The sequence below is a fragment of the Ursus americanus genome, chromosome 22, assembly GCF_024610735.1.
Source record: "Ursus americanus isolate L20-20 chromosome 22, mUrsAme1.1.p, whole genome shotgun sequence".
Classification (NCBI taxonomy): Eukaryota; Metazoa; Chordata; class Mammalia; order Carnivora; family Ursidae; genus Ursus; species Ursus americanus.
Window position 1 is genome coordinate 42,847,690 of NC_142148.1, and position 14,366 is coordinate 42,862,055.

The 14,366-nt window shown below is 45.8% G+C and overlaps 1 protein-coding gene across 1 annotated transcript in view; it reads left to right on the forward strand.

The window, feature by feature from the left end:
- The window catches only part of SLC24A3 (solute carrier family 24 member 3), a 472,928-nt gene that overhangs the window by 429,617 nt on the left and 28,945 nt on the right, over window positions 1–14,366 (forward strand). Inside the window, exons 10-14 of the mRNA XM_045809788.2 lie at window positions 1,392–1,525; window positions 3,719–3,879; window positions 4,663–4,933; window positions 12,083–12,249; window positions 13,429–13,543. Of these exons, the coding sequence (XP_045665744.2) occupies window positions 1,392–1,525; window positions 3,719–3,879; window positions 4,663–4,933; window positions 12,083–12,249; window positions 13,429–13,543 (848 nt within the window). The remainder of the gene's footprint in view (window positions 1–1,391; window positions 1,526–3,718; window positions 3,880–4,662; window positions 4,934–12,082; window positions 12,250–13,428; window positions 13,544–14,366) is intronic.

Genomic DNA, 14,366 nt, shown 5'->3' on the forward strand with positions numbered 1-14,366 from the left:
TCAATCCAGTTCAGGGTAGACTGCGTCCCAAGTGGTGGTGAGTTCTGCCATCAGTACGCACATTGATGTCTCCGGTCTCTCTGTCTGTGATGTTGGCAGTCATCAATGCACAAGGTCTGGCTCCATTATTTCTTTAGGGTTGCAAAGTAGGGATGCTCTGGTTCTATTCTTCACCTTGTATAAAGCCTGAGAGTGCCCCAGGACTGGGCTGCCCACTTCCCTGCTCACAGAAAGCACCATCACTTTTGACTAGTTTTCTGTTCTCCCTCATGCCATGGAGGATGAACCATAAGCTCCCAGGGAGTACAGGAAGGGGCTGTCCAGCCACAGAGGGTCCCTCCATCTGTACCATGATGGCCCACCCACCCAGAGCTGCTCTGACTGAAGTACAGGCATAGGTTACAGTGAAGGGGATGTGGAAGAGAAGCTTGTGTGGGGAAACACAGCTTGAATGGCCTACCAGCTGGCCGTTTAGAGTTGCCGTGCCTGGCTGTGGTTCCTCTGGGAAGCCAGAGATCAAGCTGGGGGAACACCTCAATGGGTTTTCCCATGGCCAGTAAGCCATGGAGGCCTTTAGGTGTTTGAGTGGGGCAAAAAGCAGCAGTGGCCTCCAAAGCCCTAGAAACTCTGCCTGGCTATCTTTGCCCAAGAATTTTCTAAGATTCCTCTTTGGGGGTCTTCTAGTATCAAAGATAAAGGGACCAGAACATTTACCTGCCAAAAACATGCTAGGAATTTGTATAAGCTTCTTCCCTTCCAACACACGTGTATTAAGGACTACACAATGTTTTCACCCAGTCATTCTGGACAATCATAGCCCAGAATTGTTTCCTAAAGCCAACAGCCCACCGGACCTGGAATTATGGCCCAGCATCTACAGAGATTCACAGGATCCCAACCTGTGATCTTAGAAAATCAAACACAGACAGAGACCTAGAGTGCCAGCCAGCCTATAGCCCACAAACCATGGCACACCAGGGCAGGGCAGCAACATGGATGTGACAACTGCTCCTTCCCCCACCCAGCACACCAGTGACAGCAAAGGTCCTAGAGACATAACCAAGAGAAGGTAGACCTTGCCCAACCTGCTGAATCTCATCGTGGCCCTTCCATGCATGGACTGCGAGCAAGGGAACTCAATCCCGGGATGCCGGGAAAAGTTGCAAACAAAGCAGTGTGTCTCTATTTATTTATGTGTTGTTGGTTTTATTTTCACCTACCCTATATCCTGAAATCGGGAAATAGGACAGATTTCATTTTTCTATGGGGACATGGAGGACAGAATAATGATAATGATAACTTGAGGCATGGGGTCCCCCACAATGTGCCTGGACTGAGACCTGCAGGGCACACACAGCTGATGGACTCCTTCTGCTCGTTACTTTGTTCAGATATAATGCTTGCATCCATCAGTGCTTCGAAAGGAGGACAAAAGGTGCTGGAAACATGGTCAACGGCTTGGCCAACAATGCTGAAATTGATGACAGCAGCAACTGTGACGCGACTGTGGTGCTACTCAAGAAAGGTACCCGTGGAGAGCCTGGGTCCTAGGAGGGAGCGCTGGGAGGCTGCTTGGCTGCCCACCATCACGGCCACCCCTGGGGTACCACGACTGGCCTGGTGGGAGGCTGCCTACACCAGAGGAGACCAAGGGAGAGAAGCTTCTGGGCCTCCTTGCCTCCCTTTGGCTACATCCTGGGGCAGTCACACTTGGTGATGAGCCACCTGGGAAAGCTTCGTGGAAGTTCTTGGGCAAAACATTTGCTGGCAGTGACATGGGGGATGTAGGACAGGGCAGTAAAGGAGACAAGACCAGGGGTCTTGAGGTATTGACTCTATCACATTTTGGCTGTGTGACCATGGAGCAAATTAACTGAACCTCTCTGAGCCTCAATTTTCTCTTCTGCAAAATGGGAATAATTGTAATGAGTAAAGGAGATAAAGTATGTAGAATACCCCATTAATGATAGTTGCTGTTAGTATATTATTATATCCACATTCATTTTCAGGCTACATTACCTCCATTTCCAACGTGCAAAATAACATAGAAAATTACCGCCCCCCCCTTTTTTCAATGTAATTCTTACATTCAATAGATTTTCATTAAGCAGTCGATACACTAAGAGAACTAAGATAGTGCTCCCTAATAAAGAATGTTCTTTCTTAGAGGAACACAGAAAATTATCATTTACTTTTTGCCTTAGAATGTGTTTGGTTTTTAATTGCTTTTAACCTTCTCTAAAAATGTGTGGGTTTATTTCTTCTTGGTCTCATATGGTTGCTTTGCAGGAAAAACACAAAAGAAATTTGAAAATCTATAGGTTATTCAAATCCTTGAGTTTGAAATCTGAGGTAATTATTAGAATTTGAAAATTAATTACTTGATACATTTTTCTAGTTATGTTTAACAAAAGACTTGAGTATTCAGTGCCATCCCATATAAGGATTTCATTGAATTTCTTCTCTTCTGGATAGTTGATAACCATAAAAGGAACACCCTTAGGGAACCAAAAAGAGCTACCTCATATTAGTCAGTGTTTCCTGGTTTCCTGGTTTAGTGGTTTAGAAAACAGGAGTGATGACCAGGAGAGTGTGTGGCCAGATACCTGGGAGTTGTGTGCTCATATGGCACGTTCATAGGGAGGGAACTTGGTGAAACTCTTTTATCAGGGCTGCCAGCAAATGTTGTGTAACAGTTTGGGCTGCTCTGGACCTTTGGCCTCTGTCATGTGGCTGGTTCATCTACCCACCCTTTTGTCAGCCTTGCTCATAGACTGGGCTGTGGCAATCTGTGCATTCCCCCACTAAGCCCTCCTATTGGCTTAGTCAGTTCTGCAGCTTTTAATAGCTCAGAACATTGAACATTGTTGACATTTGGAAGGCATAAAGGGTTACTAAAGATTATTTGGGTCTTTCCTGTCCCCTCAGGTCTGAATGGTGGGAAAAAATCCTTTGAGGACACAGAGGAATTCTCTTAGGTTATCCCTCTTTCTTACCATGCCAGTGAATGATGTTTATATTGTTTCAAGTCATTTTAAAAAAACTATCAATGAGCCTCATGGAAAGAGGAGTTTGACTCTTCTCCATATTTTGCTCACTACAACCCTCCTTGGATGGATGGATGGATGGATGGATGGATGGATGGATGGATGGATGATTGGTTGGGTGGATGGAAGGAAGGATAGATGGGTAGATGGGAGGATAGGTGGATGCATGGATGGATGGATAGATGAATGGAAGGGAGGAAGGAAGGAAGGAAGGAAGGAAGGAAGGAAGGAAGGAAGGAAGGAAGGAAGGAAAGAGAGATGAGTAGATGGGAGGATGGATGGATGGATGGATGGATGGATGGATGATTGGTTGGATGGATGGAAGGAAGGATAGATGGGTAGATGGGAGGATAGGTGGATGCATGGATGGATGGATAGATGAATGGATGGAAGGAAGGAAGGAAGGAAGGAAGGAAGGAAGGAAGGAAGGAAGGAAGGAAGGAAAGAGAGATGAGTAGATGGGAGGATGGATGGTGGATGGATGGATGGATGATTGGGTGGATAGAAAGAAGGATAGATGGGTAGATGGGATGGATGGATGGATGGATGAATAAATGAGTAGAAGGAAGGAGGGGCTGAGGGAGGAAGGAGGGGAGATAAGACTAAATAAATATCTCTTTTCTGCTACTACCCTCAATGTTATCTTTATTTTATGTTTTTAATTTCCCTAGCCAATTTCCACCGCAAAGCGTCAGTGATTATGGTAGACGAGCTGCTGTCAGCCTACCCTCACCAGCTTTCTTTCTCTGAGGCTGGACTTCGAATCATGATCACCAGCCACTTTCCCCCCAAGACCCGACTCTCCATGGCCAGTCGCATGTTGATCAATGAGGTATCTGGGAAAGCACACTCCATTTGCCACTGGACAGGGGTGGGAGACTTTGGGAAGGGGAGAAAGTTTCTTGGTCTGAGAACAGAAATATCAAATTCAGTATTTAACACAATAATATCCCTCAGCTATTTCCCAACATCTTTGCTCATGGGGCCAGCTGTGCATTCTGGTTCTTGCTCTTCTCTCCATGTGTTAAAAGACATGATCAGGCTCCCAGTTATATAGAAAACTCTCCTGTTCCCTTCTACCTACCTTTTTCTTTTCATCTTCCATTTGGGTAAAGCCCTCTGATGTGAACTTGCACATAAGTACTTGCTAAATCAAGGTTGCCTTACTTTAAAGTAATGCAGTCTCTAACCTGAATTTTCCTGTGTATCCCTTTTTCTGGATTGGCAGCCTTATTGATACACTAATCCAGACACATTTGTGTGGCTTTCTCACATATGGTCCAAGGGATTCCTACAGTCTGGAGAAAAAAGATAATATTGCAGTGCACAGGGAATCAAGAACGCTGGTAGAAAAGACGGGTGCATCTGAGACATAGGAAATTTCCTCTAAAGGGATTTGCAAGCTCCAGTGGGTCACAAAAGGTTAATCCTTCTTCTCAGAAGGAGTTTGTCTGAGTTGCATCCCACTTTGAGGAATCCCTTAAGACTTCACTGCAGAATCTCCTGGAAGCATCTCCTTGTGAGCTGCCTGAAAAAGATCCCAGTAGTTGGTGTTCTGGGTGTGAGGATCTACAGTTCTTCTGACTGTGGTAAGAATGTGCCTTTCTCTTTCCAGAGACAAAGACTGATAAACAGTAGGGCCTATGCCAATGGAGAATCCGAGGTGGCCATCAAAATCCCAATTAAGCACACCGTGGAGAATGGGACAGGGCCTAGCAGTGCCCCAGACAGAGGCGTGAATGGGACTCGGAGGGATGATGTTGTTGCCGAGGCTGGTAACGAGACAGAGAATGAGAATGAGGACAATGAGAACAACGAGAATGATGAAGAGGAAGAGGAGGATGAGGATGATGACGAAGGACCATACACGCCATTCGACCTCCCCTGTAAGAGGTCCTATGTCTAGGCTGGGGTTGTGAGCTATTTTGAGGCCACTGAGTAGATGCCCTTGACTTTGGTGATCTTTTTGACATTCAATTCAAAGAACTATCTCTATATGAACATAAAAATATTTATATTAACTTCTACAGTGGGCAAGACTCTGTTTTAGAGGGACCAAAGATGAACAAGATGGGAACACATGATCACTGGTTGAAATGTGGGTTCTTTGACCAAATGTATAATTCTTTGGCACTTTGTGAAGGAAGACTCTTAGCTTAGCTTAGCTGCTCTGTGGGACCTTTTGGTGCTAAGGAGGAAATGCACGTGACCCATGTTGGGAAGGCAGCTTGGTGCTCAAGGGAAGGGACACTTCACCCTCCTTCACCCATCCCATTACATTTGGCCAGGGGAGCTGTCCTGCCAAGGCAAGCCTAGGGGGAAACATGCTGACCTCCCATTTGGCCTTTGTTCTCCTGCTCACTTCCTGCCCCTTACCCTCCACCCCCATTCAGGTTTCTCCTCTCCCATGACCTGCTTGTTTCCAGGATGGACGCCACAAGAGATACAGACCTGGGCAAAAAGCAACCCAGCCCCAGATGAGTCTCACACAGTGAGGCTGAACAAGGGCATCTCGCTGGTATCTTGAAGGGGAAGCTCAGGCATGTATAGTTTTCAGGACCCCAGCCACCAAAGCAGTGTTCTCCCCTGACCGCTACCCAACAATGACTTGGCCATTGCAGAGACCTTGTCCCCACCCCACCCATTAGTGGAACAGGTGGACCAAGCCCAAAGAATTCTGCCTATTTGCTAGACCTTCCAGGAGCTTCCGGCTGTTTCAGGAAAGCACCCCGGTCAAGTGTAAGAGGCTTAATTAATAAGTCCGTGACTTCTCGAGGACATTTAAAATTACAGGAGAACTGTGAATTCTGGGGAAGTATTACTTGACCCACTTGAAAGGTCATTTAATGATAGGTTGTGGGCGTGGAGTGGCAGAGTTCTGTGTTAATTTTAGATGTAAGGCCTTTCTGTGGTCCAGGGGATAGCAAGTGAAATTAGGACCAGAACTGCTCCTGTGTACCCTCAGGGCCCCTCACATCTCAACCTCATCAAATGTTTCACAAAACTAACAGAGAATATCCTCTCAGATCCTATACCCCAAAGTCCCAAACCACCCAACCAGAGTTAAATCATTATTTGTTAGAAGATTATCTTGATAGAAAAAAAGCATGCTGGCTCTTTATCCATTTTGCCATCTTTGACTTTATTTCTTAGCAACCTTCTTCCCTATCAACAGGACAAAAACATTTTAAGGATTAAGTGACCAGGCCCTCTGTATCCTCCTTATGAACTTTTGTGTTCATTTTCTATTGCTGTAGAACAAATTACCACAAATTGAGTGGATTAAAACAACATGCCTTGGTTAGCCCCCAGTTCTGTAGGTCAGAAGTCCAGCACAGCCTGGCTGGGTTTCAGAGGCTCCAAAGGCCATATTAGAGGTGTAGACAGGGCTATAGACCTTCCCAGAGGCCCTGGGGAGAATCACTCCCAAACACATGCAGATTATTGGCAAAATCCGGTTGCTCCTGTGGTTGTAGGGCTGAGTCTAGTTTCCTTGCTGGCTGTCTGCCGGGGGCTACTCACTGCTCGTGGAGACCTGAGTTCTTCAATCAGCAATGGTGCTTTGGGTCCTTCTCACACTTCTGGTCTCCTGGGCTTCCCCTTCTGCTTCTGAGGGGCCTAGACTAGGCCCCCCTGTGTAACCTCCCCGTCAGGAGGTCTATTCTGCCACACAGCATAGCAGTCGTGGGACTGATAGCTCAGTCTCCTCTTTGCAGCGTCTGAGAATCGGGGCACAGACTCTTGGGGGTCTATGTCTAAAATTCTGCCTAGTCTGGCCTTTGCTTTCAGAGCTCACCATTGGCAGCCCACAACCAAGCTCCAAAAATGCCTATTTTGCTCAAGTCTTTCACTGATGAAAGAAGCTCTCGGACCAGGTGAAGAGTGTGTAAGGGGCCAGTGTCAGCCCCCCAGAAGCCCCGAAGCCCCATGCACACTCCTCCAGGCAGACGACCAAAGACATGTGTGTGACACCAGACAATTCATCTGGCTCCCACAGCTGGGCCTCTTAGTGGGACAAAGGGGCCCCTTTCCGGTCACTTGTTTCCTTTTTCTCACCTGAATGGAATAAATGCCAGACCTAACTGTGAGGTTTCAAGGTATCTTGTAACTGTTGCTGCCCGCCCCCCACCTTGACTCTGTGGTTAGTTGCAGATGAGGCAGCCCGGGGCTCCCAGCCGCATCATCTTGTCTCCTCGTGTGTTAAGAGAGGTGGCTGCAGGTGTGGGCTCAGGAACTCCCCCCACCCCTGCCAAGGCACCTTGCATCCTTTGGAAGCTCAGGCACGAGAGGAGAAAGGATGCTGTGCGTGGTCCTGCCAGTCCTTAGGGTCTCTGCTGCATTCCAGGGCCCCAAGCTGCCAAGAAAGGAAGTGGAACCCCAGCTCTGTCCCCTGGGCATCCTTGATAAAATGCAGACTCTGACTTGGGAGGTTGGGTGGGGGGGCCCCAGATTCTGCATTTATCACAAGCCCCCAGGTGAGACTGGTGCTGTTCAACAGCGGGCCACACCTGAAGCGGCGGGGTGGGGGGGAGCACCCTGGAGTCACACCAGCGATCTTCAGTGTTCTTCTGAGCCTTAGGGGAGCCTCATTCAGAGCCAGGTGCTGCCTCTGAACTGGAGAGTGGGTTTGTCCAGTTATGATCCTCTGTTCCCTCCCAGCACCGAGGCTAAACCCCGTTCCAGGACTCAGGAACTTCCATCTGAGGCTCTCGGGCTGCGTGTCCAGCAGCCCACCCCCCCACACACCCAGGGCAGGCAGACCCCTCACAGCAGTGAGCGGGCCAGCAGACGCCACTTGAGGAGCCGGAAGGACGCAGTCCTGGGAGCCCCCCATCCGGTTCCTCTGCACTAAGTTCCTTTGGCCTGAAAAAGCTCTGTCCAAATGATGAGGACATTTTTCCCTCTCGTGGTGATCTTGCAGAGTCATGGCTCTGTGTCTGTCCCTCAGATGTAGGGCTTTCTTCTCTCCAGGACTTGAGTATAGTGAGTGTAAGTAACGAATAAGTGATTATGTGGAAATATGTAAACATAGACATAGATAGGATGTATGTATGTGTAGACACATATATTGTGTACGTATCTATGTGCACATACATGTACATACATGAATACAAGTGTGTGTGCGTATATGCAGTGTGCACCTGTATGGTTGATATCATGTATACATATAACATGTTTGTTCATACAATGTGTACATTTTTATATTGAGTTGTATGCTTTTATGGTTTATGCACAGATATTAACATACCTGTGTTTTTATATGTGTGTATAATGTACATATAGGTTAAATTCATATAATATATATTTGTATATATACCTATGCATAGTATATGTGTATGCACATATATTTACATATACATCGCAGATGTATTCTTATCTTTTGCATGAAGAAAGACTTACTATTGACTGACAGAAATAGAAATGTTTACGTGTGGGGGCGCCTGGGTGGCTCAGTCAGTTAAGTGTCCGACTCTTGATTTTGACTCAGGTCATGATCTCAGGGTCCTGAGATTGAGCCCTGCATCAGGCTCTGTGCTGGGCATGGATAAGATTCTCTCTCCCCCTCTCCCTCTCTTCTTCCCCCTCCCCCTGCTCCAATGCTCGCTCTAGAAAGAAAGAAGAAAGAAAGAAAGAGAAAGAAAGAAAGAAAGAAAGAAAGAAAGAAAGAAAGAAAGAAAGAAAGAAAAGAAAAGAAAGAGAAAGAAAGAAAGAAAGAAAAAGAAAGAGAAAGAAAGAAAGAAAGAAAGAAAGAAAGAAAGAAAGAAAGAAAGAAAGGGTTTACATGTATACATAGGCAAACATACTTCCACAGAGGAAGACTGAAAAGAAGTATACCAAAATATGAGTGTGTTTCTTCTAGGTGGAATTCTTTCCCCCCCCCCACTAGATTTTCCATTCTCAAACACTACATTTTTATTGCCTGTGTAGTTAGAACAAATTGATATATTTATCTCTAGGTCCGTAAGAATGAGCAATGACTTTTTCTTCTCCATAGAAGTAACCTTCTTTAAAAACTCAATAAGGAATACAAGTTAAGAACAGGTCCTTTGCTTTTTAGAGCCAAATCACACTCAAAGGCATACTGTAATGCTCGGAGTCCCTGCTTCATGTCCCTGGCTTCATCTCCCAGCTGCTGGCTGCCTTCCAAGAAATCACATAACCACGGGTACATCAGGTTCATGCACAGGCAGTTTGGTTTTCTGAGCTCACTGCTCTGTCCTCAGCACCCGGAGCAGCACCTGGCACAGACTGGCAGATGAGGCATTCAATGAATACTTGTTAAGTGAAGGAATAAACCTACCCCCTGGGGGTGGGGGGGGCTCTGTTTGGACCACATAGCAATGGAAGAAAAGACAGGAAAATGTCCAGAAATACTGTTCACTCAAAAAGGAAAGGAAGCCATTTTACCCCTTTATTCAGAAATGGAAATTTAGGCCAGCTAAAATGTGCACATATATTAACATCCCTGTGTTTATATGTGCATATAATATACATAGAGGCTAAATCCACATAGTCTATATGTGAATTATATGCACCTCTGCATAGTATAAGGTATACAAATATTATCCCTTGCATAAAGAAAGCCTTACTGTTGACTAACAGAAACATTTATGTGGGGATGTAGGTAAACACATTTTCAGGGGAAAAAAGACTGAAAAGAACACACCAAAATATAAATATGTTCCTTATCTGACGGCTCCTGCTCCTCAAAATCCCTTAAAAAGCACGTTTCTGTATCACTTGGTTTGCTCAAGGAGTTATATTTGTTACATTACATTTAAAAGTTCTTCCGGATGATACTGATTGAATTTCTACTGTAAGTTTGTTGTTAAAGTACAACTGTAACTTAGAGAAAGCATCTATATCCTGAAAGGGAGAAAACTGTTTTCTAGATATAAGGCCACTCGAGGGTCAAGTCAGAATTTCCTAAAGCAGCCGAGAGAAAAAACTCAAAATTCACTGGTGCCAATGTGTTGCTTGCAGCTTTACTCAATCAATATCATTTTTAATCTCCCCGCAGTCTTAAGTTCCGGTTTCATTTTTCTTTTCTTTCTTTTTCTTTTTTTTTTTTTTTATTTTCTGAAGAATGACAAAGAGCCAGATTGCAATCATTTCTCTTCCCATTCGTGTATTTCTTTGTAACTTCGATTGGGTGTGTGTTGTACACTGGACCAAGTCTCTCTGTGTGAGGGCATCAGGAAGACTGCAAGGCCAGTGAGGGGATCCCCAGAGCCCCAGATGGATAAATGACATCACCACATTACAGGATTTAGGAGCATGCAGAATTCCAGGATGCCTTTGGGATCCAAGGGTCTGACGATATGCTGGATTTTGCAGCATTTGGAAGCCCCTCACAGAAAAACCTCTGACAGCTTTCTTGCTTTGAAATCCAGCCAGCCAGTCTCAATGTTGTCATCATCCATTCCCAGCTCCATATCTGCAGAGCAGCTAATTGGAAAAGCGCTGGATACTGGTGTAAAATTATGAAACAAATTTCATTTAACATTTTCTTAATCACTGTTCAAAGTGTAATTTTAAAAAATACCTCCTTCACTCTGGTGGGAATATAAAATGGGATGATCATTTTGGAAAACTCCTTGGCAGTTTTTTGCAAAGTTAAATGAACACCCACCCTGTGACTCAGCAGTTCTACTCCTGGGTCTTCCGCCCAAGAGAAATAAAAACATGCCCACGAAACAAAGTGTACAAGAATGCTCGTAGCCCCTTTAGTTGTAATACCTGAAAACTGGCCACAACTCAAATTCCCATCAGCAGGAGAATGGATAAACGAATTGTGTATTTGTAGGGTGGAGAAGTACACAGCAATTAAGAATGAATTCCTGACACAAGAATGAATCTCAAAAAACATGTTGACTAAAAGAACATAGTTGATTTTGAATGTGGATAACAGGAAAAACTAATGTATGGTGGTAGAGGGTGGAAGGTTGACTAGAAAGAGGGTCAAGGAACTTTCTGGAAGGCAGAGATGTTCTTTATTGAAGCAGGAAGTGTATACAATAGATATTTCTTAACAGAAGTGTTAACACTTAAGCAGGATGGTAATAAAGGCTAAAGGAGAAATGACAGGTTTGTCAAATCTGAGGTTACAAGAACTCATGGCAACATAGTCACCAAAATAAGCATTTATGGGTATCTCTGAAACACAGTGCTCAGGCAACACAGAGATGATAGGATGAGGTCATCACTAGCCCATTCATCACCATGTCCATGGCAGCAGGTATTTAGAGAGCCAGAAATCAATGACTAATTTGCAAATTCACATCAGCTTGAGATGCAAACCTCACCTTGAGAGCATTGACATCATCTTCCAAGATTTCGGTGAGTTGACAATGTCGAGCGATTCCGCTAGATGGCGCTGTGACCACTGACACCTTCTAATCTGGCAAGATTTTATCTAACCATGGGGAGAACAGACCCCAGCTCTCCTCCCAGATCTTCACCTGCACCCCCAAACACTCCCCTCCCTTTGTGTCTGAGAATCTTCCTCATCTTTTACCAGCTGGCCCCATGCGCCAAACCATCCTCCTAGCCCTGTATCCTCAGAAATAACTCATCTGTCATTTGGGTGCCTAACTAGCAGGTGAGCGGTGGATAACTTTACTCTGCTTGGTTTTGTATGCCAGGTTTTGTCGCTGGTGGAAAGCCATTGTGTCTTTTATAAAAAGAACAACATAATAAGGCTGATTTCACAGGTCATCAGTTAGGATGTAAATGTCTGGGGAAAGCAGCGTGGAGGGCTGGTAAAACAGAAAAATGAAGGACACCTGGGTGGCTCAGTTGGTTAAGCGTCTGCCTTCAGCTCAGGTCTTGATCCCAGGGTCTTGGGATTGAGTCCCGTGTCAAGCTCCCTGCTCAGCAAGGAGCCTGCTTCTCCCTCTGCCTCTGCTCCCCCTGCTTGTGCGCACGCTTTCTCTCTTTCTCTTTCTCTCTGACAAATAAATAAATAAATCTTTTTTTAAAAAGAGAGAGAGAGAAACGAAACTAATTTTGTTTTGCCTTTTTTCTTTTCCCAGCTGGAAAACTGGAAACAGTGAAGTGGGCGTTCACCTGGCCACTGAGTTTTGTCTTATACTTCACTGTACCCAACTGCAACAAACCCCGCTGGGAAAAATGGTTTATGGTGACATTTGCTTCTTCCACGTTGTGGATAGCAGCCTTCTCGTACATGATGGTGTGGATGGTGAGTGTACGGAGGACCCCGTGGCATTGCTAGACTTCTTTAGAGAGAAAAATACGCTCAATCAGAGGGGAATAGGAAGTGGCGTTTCAGCCCAGTAAGTGTGTTAGTCAGCTAATGCCTCAGTAAGCTGCAAACAAGCCACCCCTAAACTCAGTGGTTTAGAATCGCAAGAAGTTCTCCTCCTGCTCACATATGTGCAGATTGAGTGTGGTTTGACTAATCTTATCCGGCACTGACTGCATGGTTCTGCTTCAAGCCACAGCACAGTTAGGTGTGCTTCAGGCAGCAGGTGGGTTTCATGTCTACTCCTTATGTTTGCTCATTTTCCTTGGACCTGTGGCTACATGGGGAATGCTCTTGTCATAGCAGATTGTTGGGATGCTAGAAGGTCAGTGGAAACATGTAGTGCCTCCTAGGGCATTGGCTTGTGACTTCATCAACATCAACATCAACAGAGTAGGGGACATATACTCCACCTGCTCTCATGGGAAGAACAACAGAGCCACAAGGCAAAGAGGGTAAAGGAAAGATGTGAGGAATTGGGGAGTAATAATCCCAGCTGTCATAGTCATGTCCCCTAATTGAGTCACAGTTTTGTCAACCAGAAAATAAGGTCATTGAACCAGGTGACCACTCAAGGGTCTCTTCTGAAGCTAAAACAAGGATTCAAGAACTGGCACTGGTTATGGTGGGGTTATGGCTCAAAAGAGCCTCTGCCCCAAAGTCATTTTAGGAAAAACAACCATCCAGAATGCATTGCCCATTTATGCCTCTACTTTTTAACTGCGGAGCAAATCTAGTCCAGCACAGCATGGCAGTCATCCATCCTGGGTTTCCCAGGACCATCCTAAGTTCAAATATTCTGTCCCAAAAATCACCCTTTCCCAGAAACTGTTTCTCCTCTCTCAAGCCTCCTGCCTCACTTGAAAGGAGCATGTATAAAATGCCAATCTTTGGTTAGAAAACATGGGCTCCATAATTGCACCCTGGTCCCCTGACCTGCAGTCCTGGTCTGCTCTGTGCAATGTTCTTTGCTCTCCACATTGACACTGAGAACAGACATTGCCCCCTGAGCAGACCGCCCAGATTGAAGTCCTTTGTGCTTCTTGGGCAGAGGATCCACTAGCTGGTAGGGATGGCCTCAGCTCCCAGCTCACCACCTCTTCCTGCTTCTTCCAGGTCACGATCATTGGATACACGCTAGGGATTCCTGATGTCATCATGGGGATTACCTTCCTGGCAGCTGGAACCAGTGTGCCCGATTGCATGGCCAGCCTCATCGTGGCCAGACAAGGTAGGACCTCCAGTTAGATGGGGACAGGGGTGGGGGAGGAAGGAAGGCCTCCCTGTGAGTGGGGGGAGTTTTGGGGATCCACATGGCAATTGTCAGGGTGATGGGTGACTTCAATGCTGTGTTGGTCAAAAAGCTAACTGGCATCAAAAGAACAGGGAAACAAGCCAGATCTACCCTTAAGAAAGTGAGAGATGGGGGCGCCTGGGTGGCTCAGTTGTTGAGCGTCGGCCTTCGGCTCAGGGCGTGATCCCGGAGTCCTGGGATCGAGCCCCACATCGGCCTCATCCGCTGGGAGCCTGCTTCTTCCTCTCCCACTCCCCCTGCTTGTGTTCCCTCTGGCTGTCTCTCTGTCAAATAAATAAAATCTTTAAAAAAAAAAAAGAAAAAGAAAAAGAAAGTGAGAGATGATTTCTAGGTAGCACGCAGAGGCCCTTCTGGAGGTTGTGTTACTGACCTGTTATTAAAAGTAGTAATAAATGTAATGAGAACTAACCTTTGTTGAGCACCACACACCAAGCAAAGCTGTTTGGGTGCATTATCTTATTTAATTTAAACAACTCCGTCAGGTAGGGAAAACCAGACCCCCATTTTATGGATAGGGAAACCAAGGCTTAGAGAAGACAGACCCCATAGCCTAAGGTCTACCCAGCTGCGGTACCCTGACAATGGTGGTTGCCACAGGTCAGTCCTCAGTGTATGGCACAGCCTCCCCTCCTTCAAAACCAAGCTCACAGATGGGTGCCCATTCCAGATGGCCATGCCCTTTGCTAGCACCCACTCTAATTTATATGCCTGATTTGTGCTGGATTCCATTTGTTTTCAA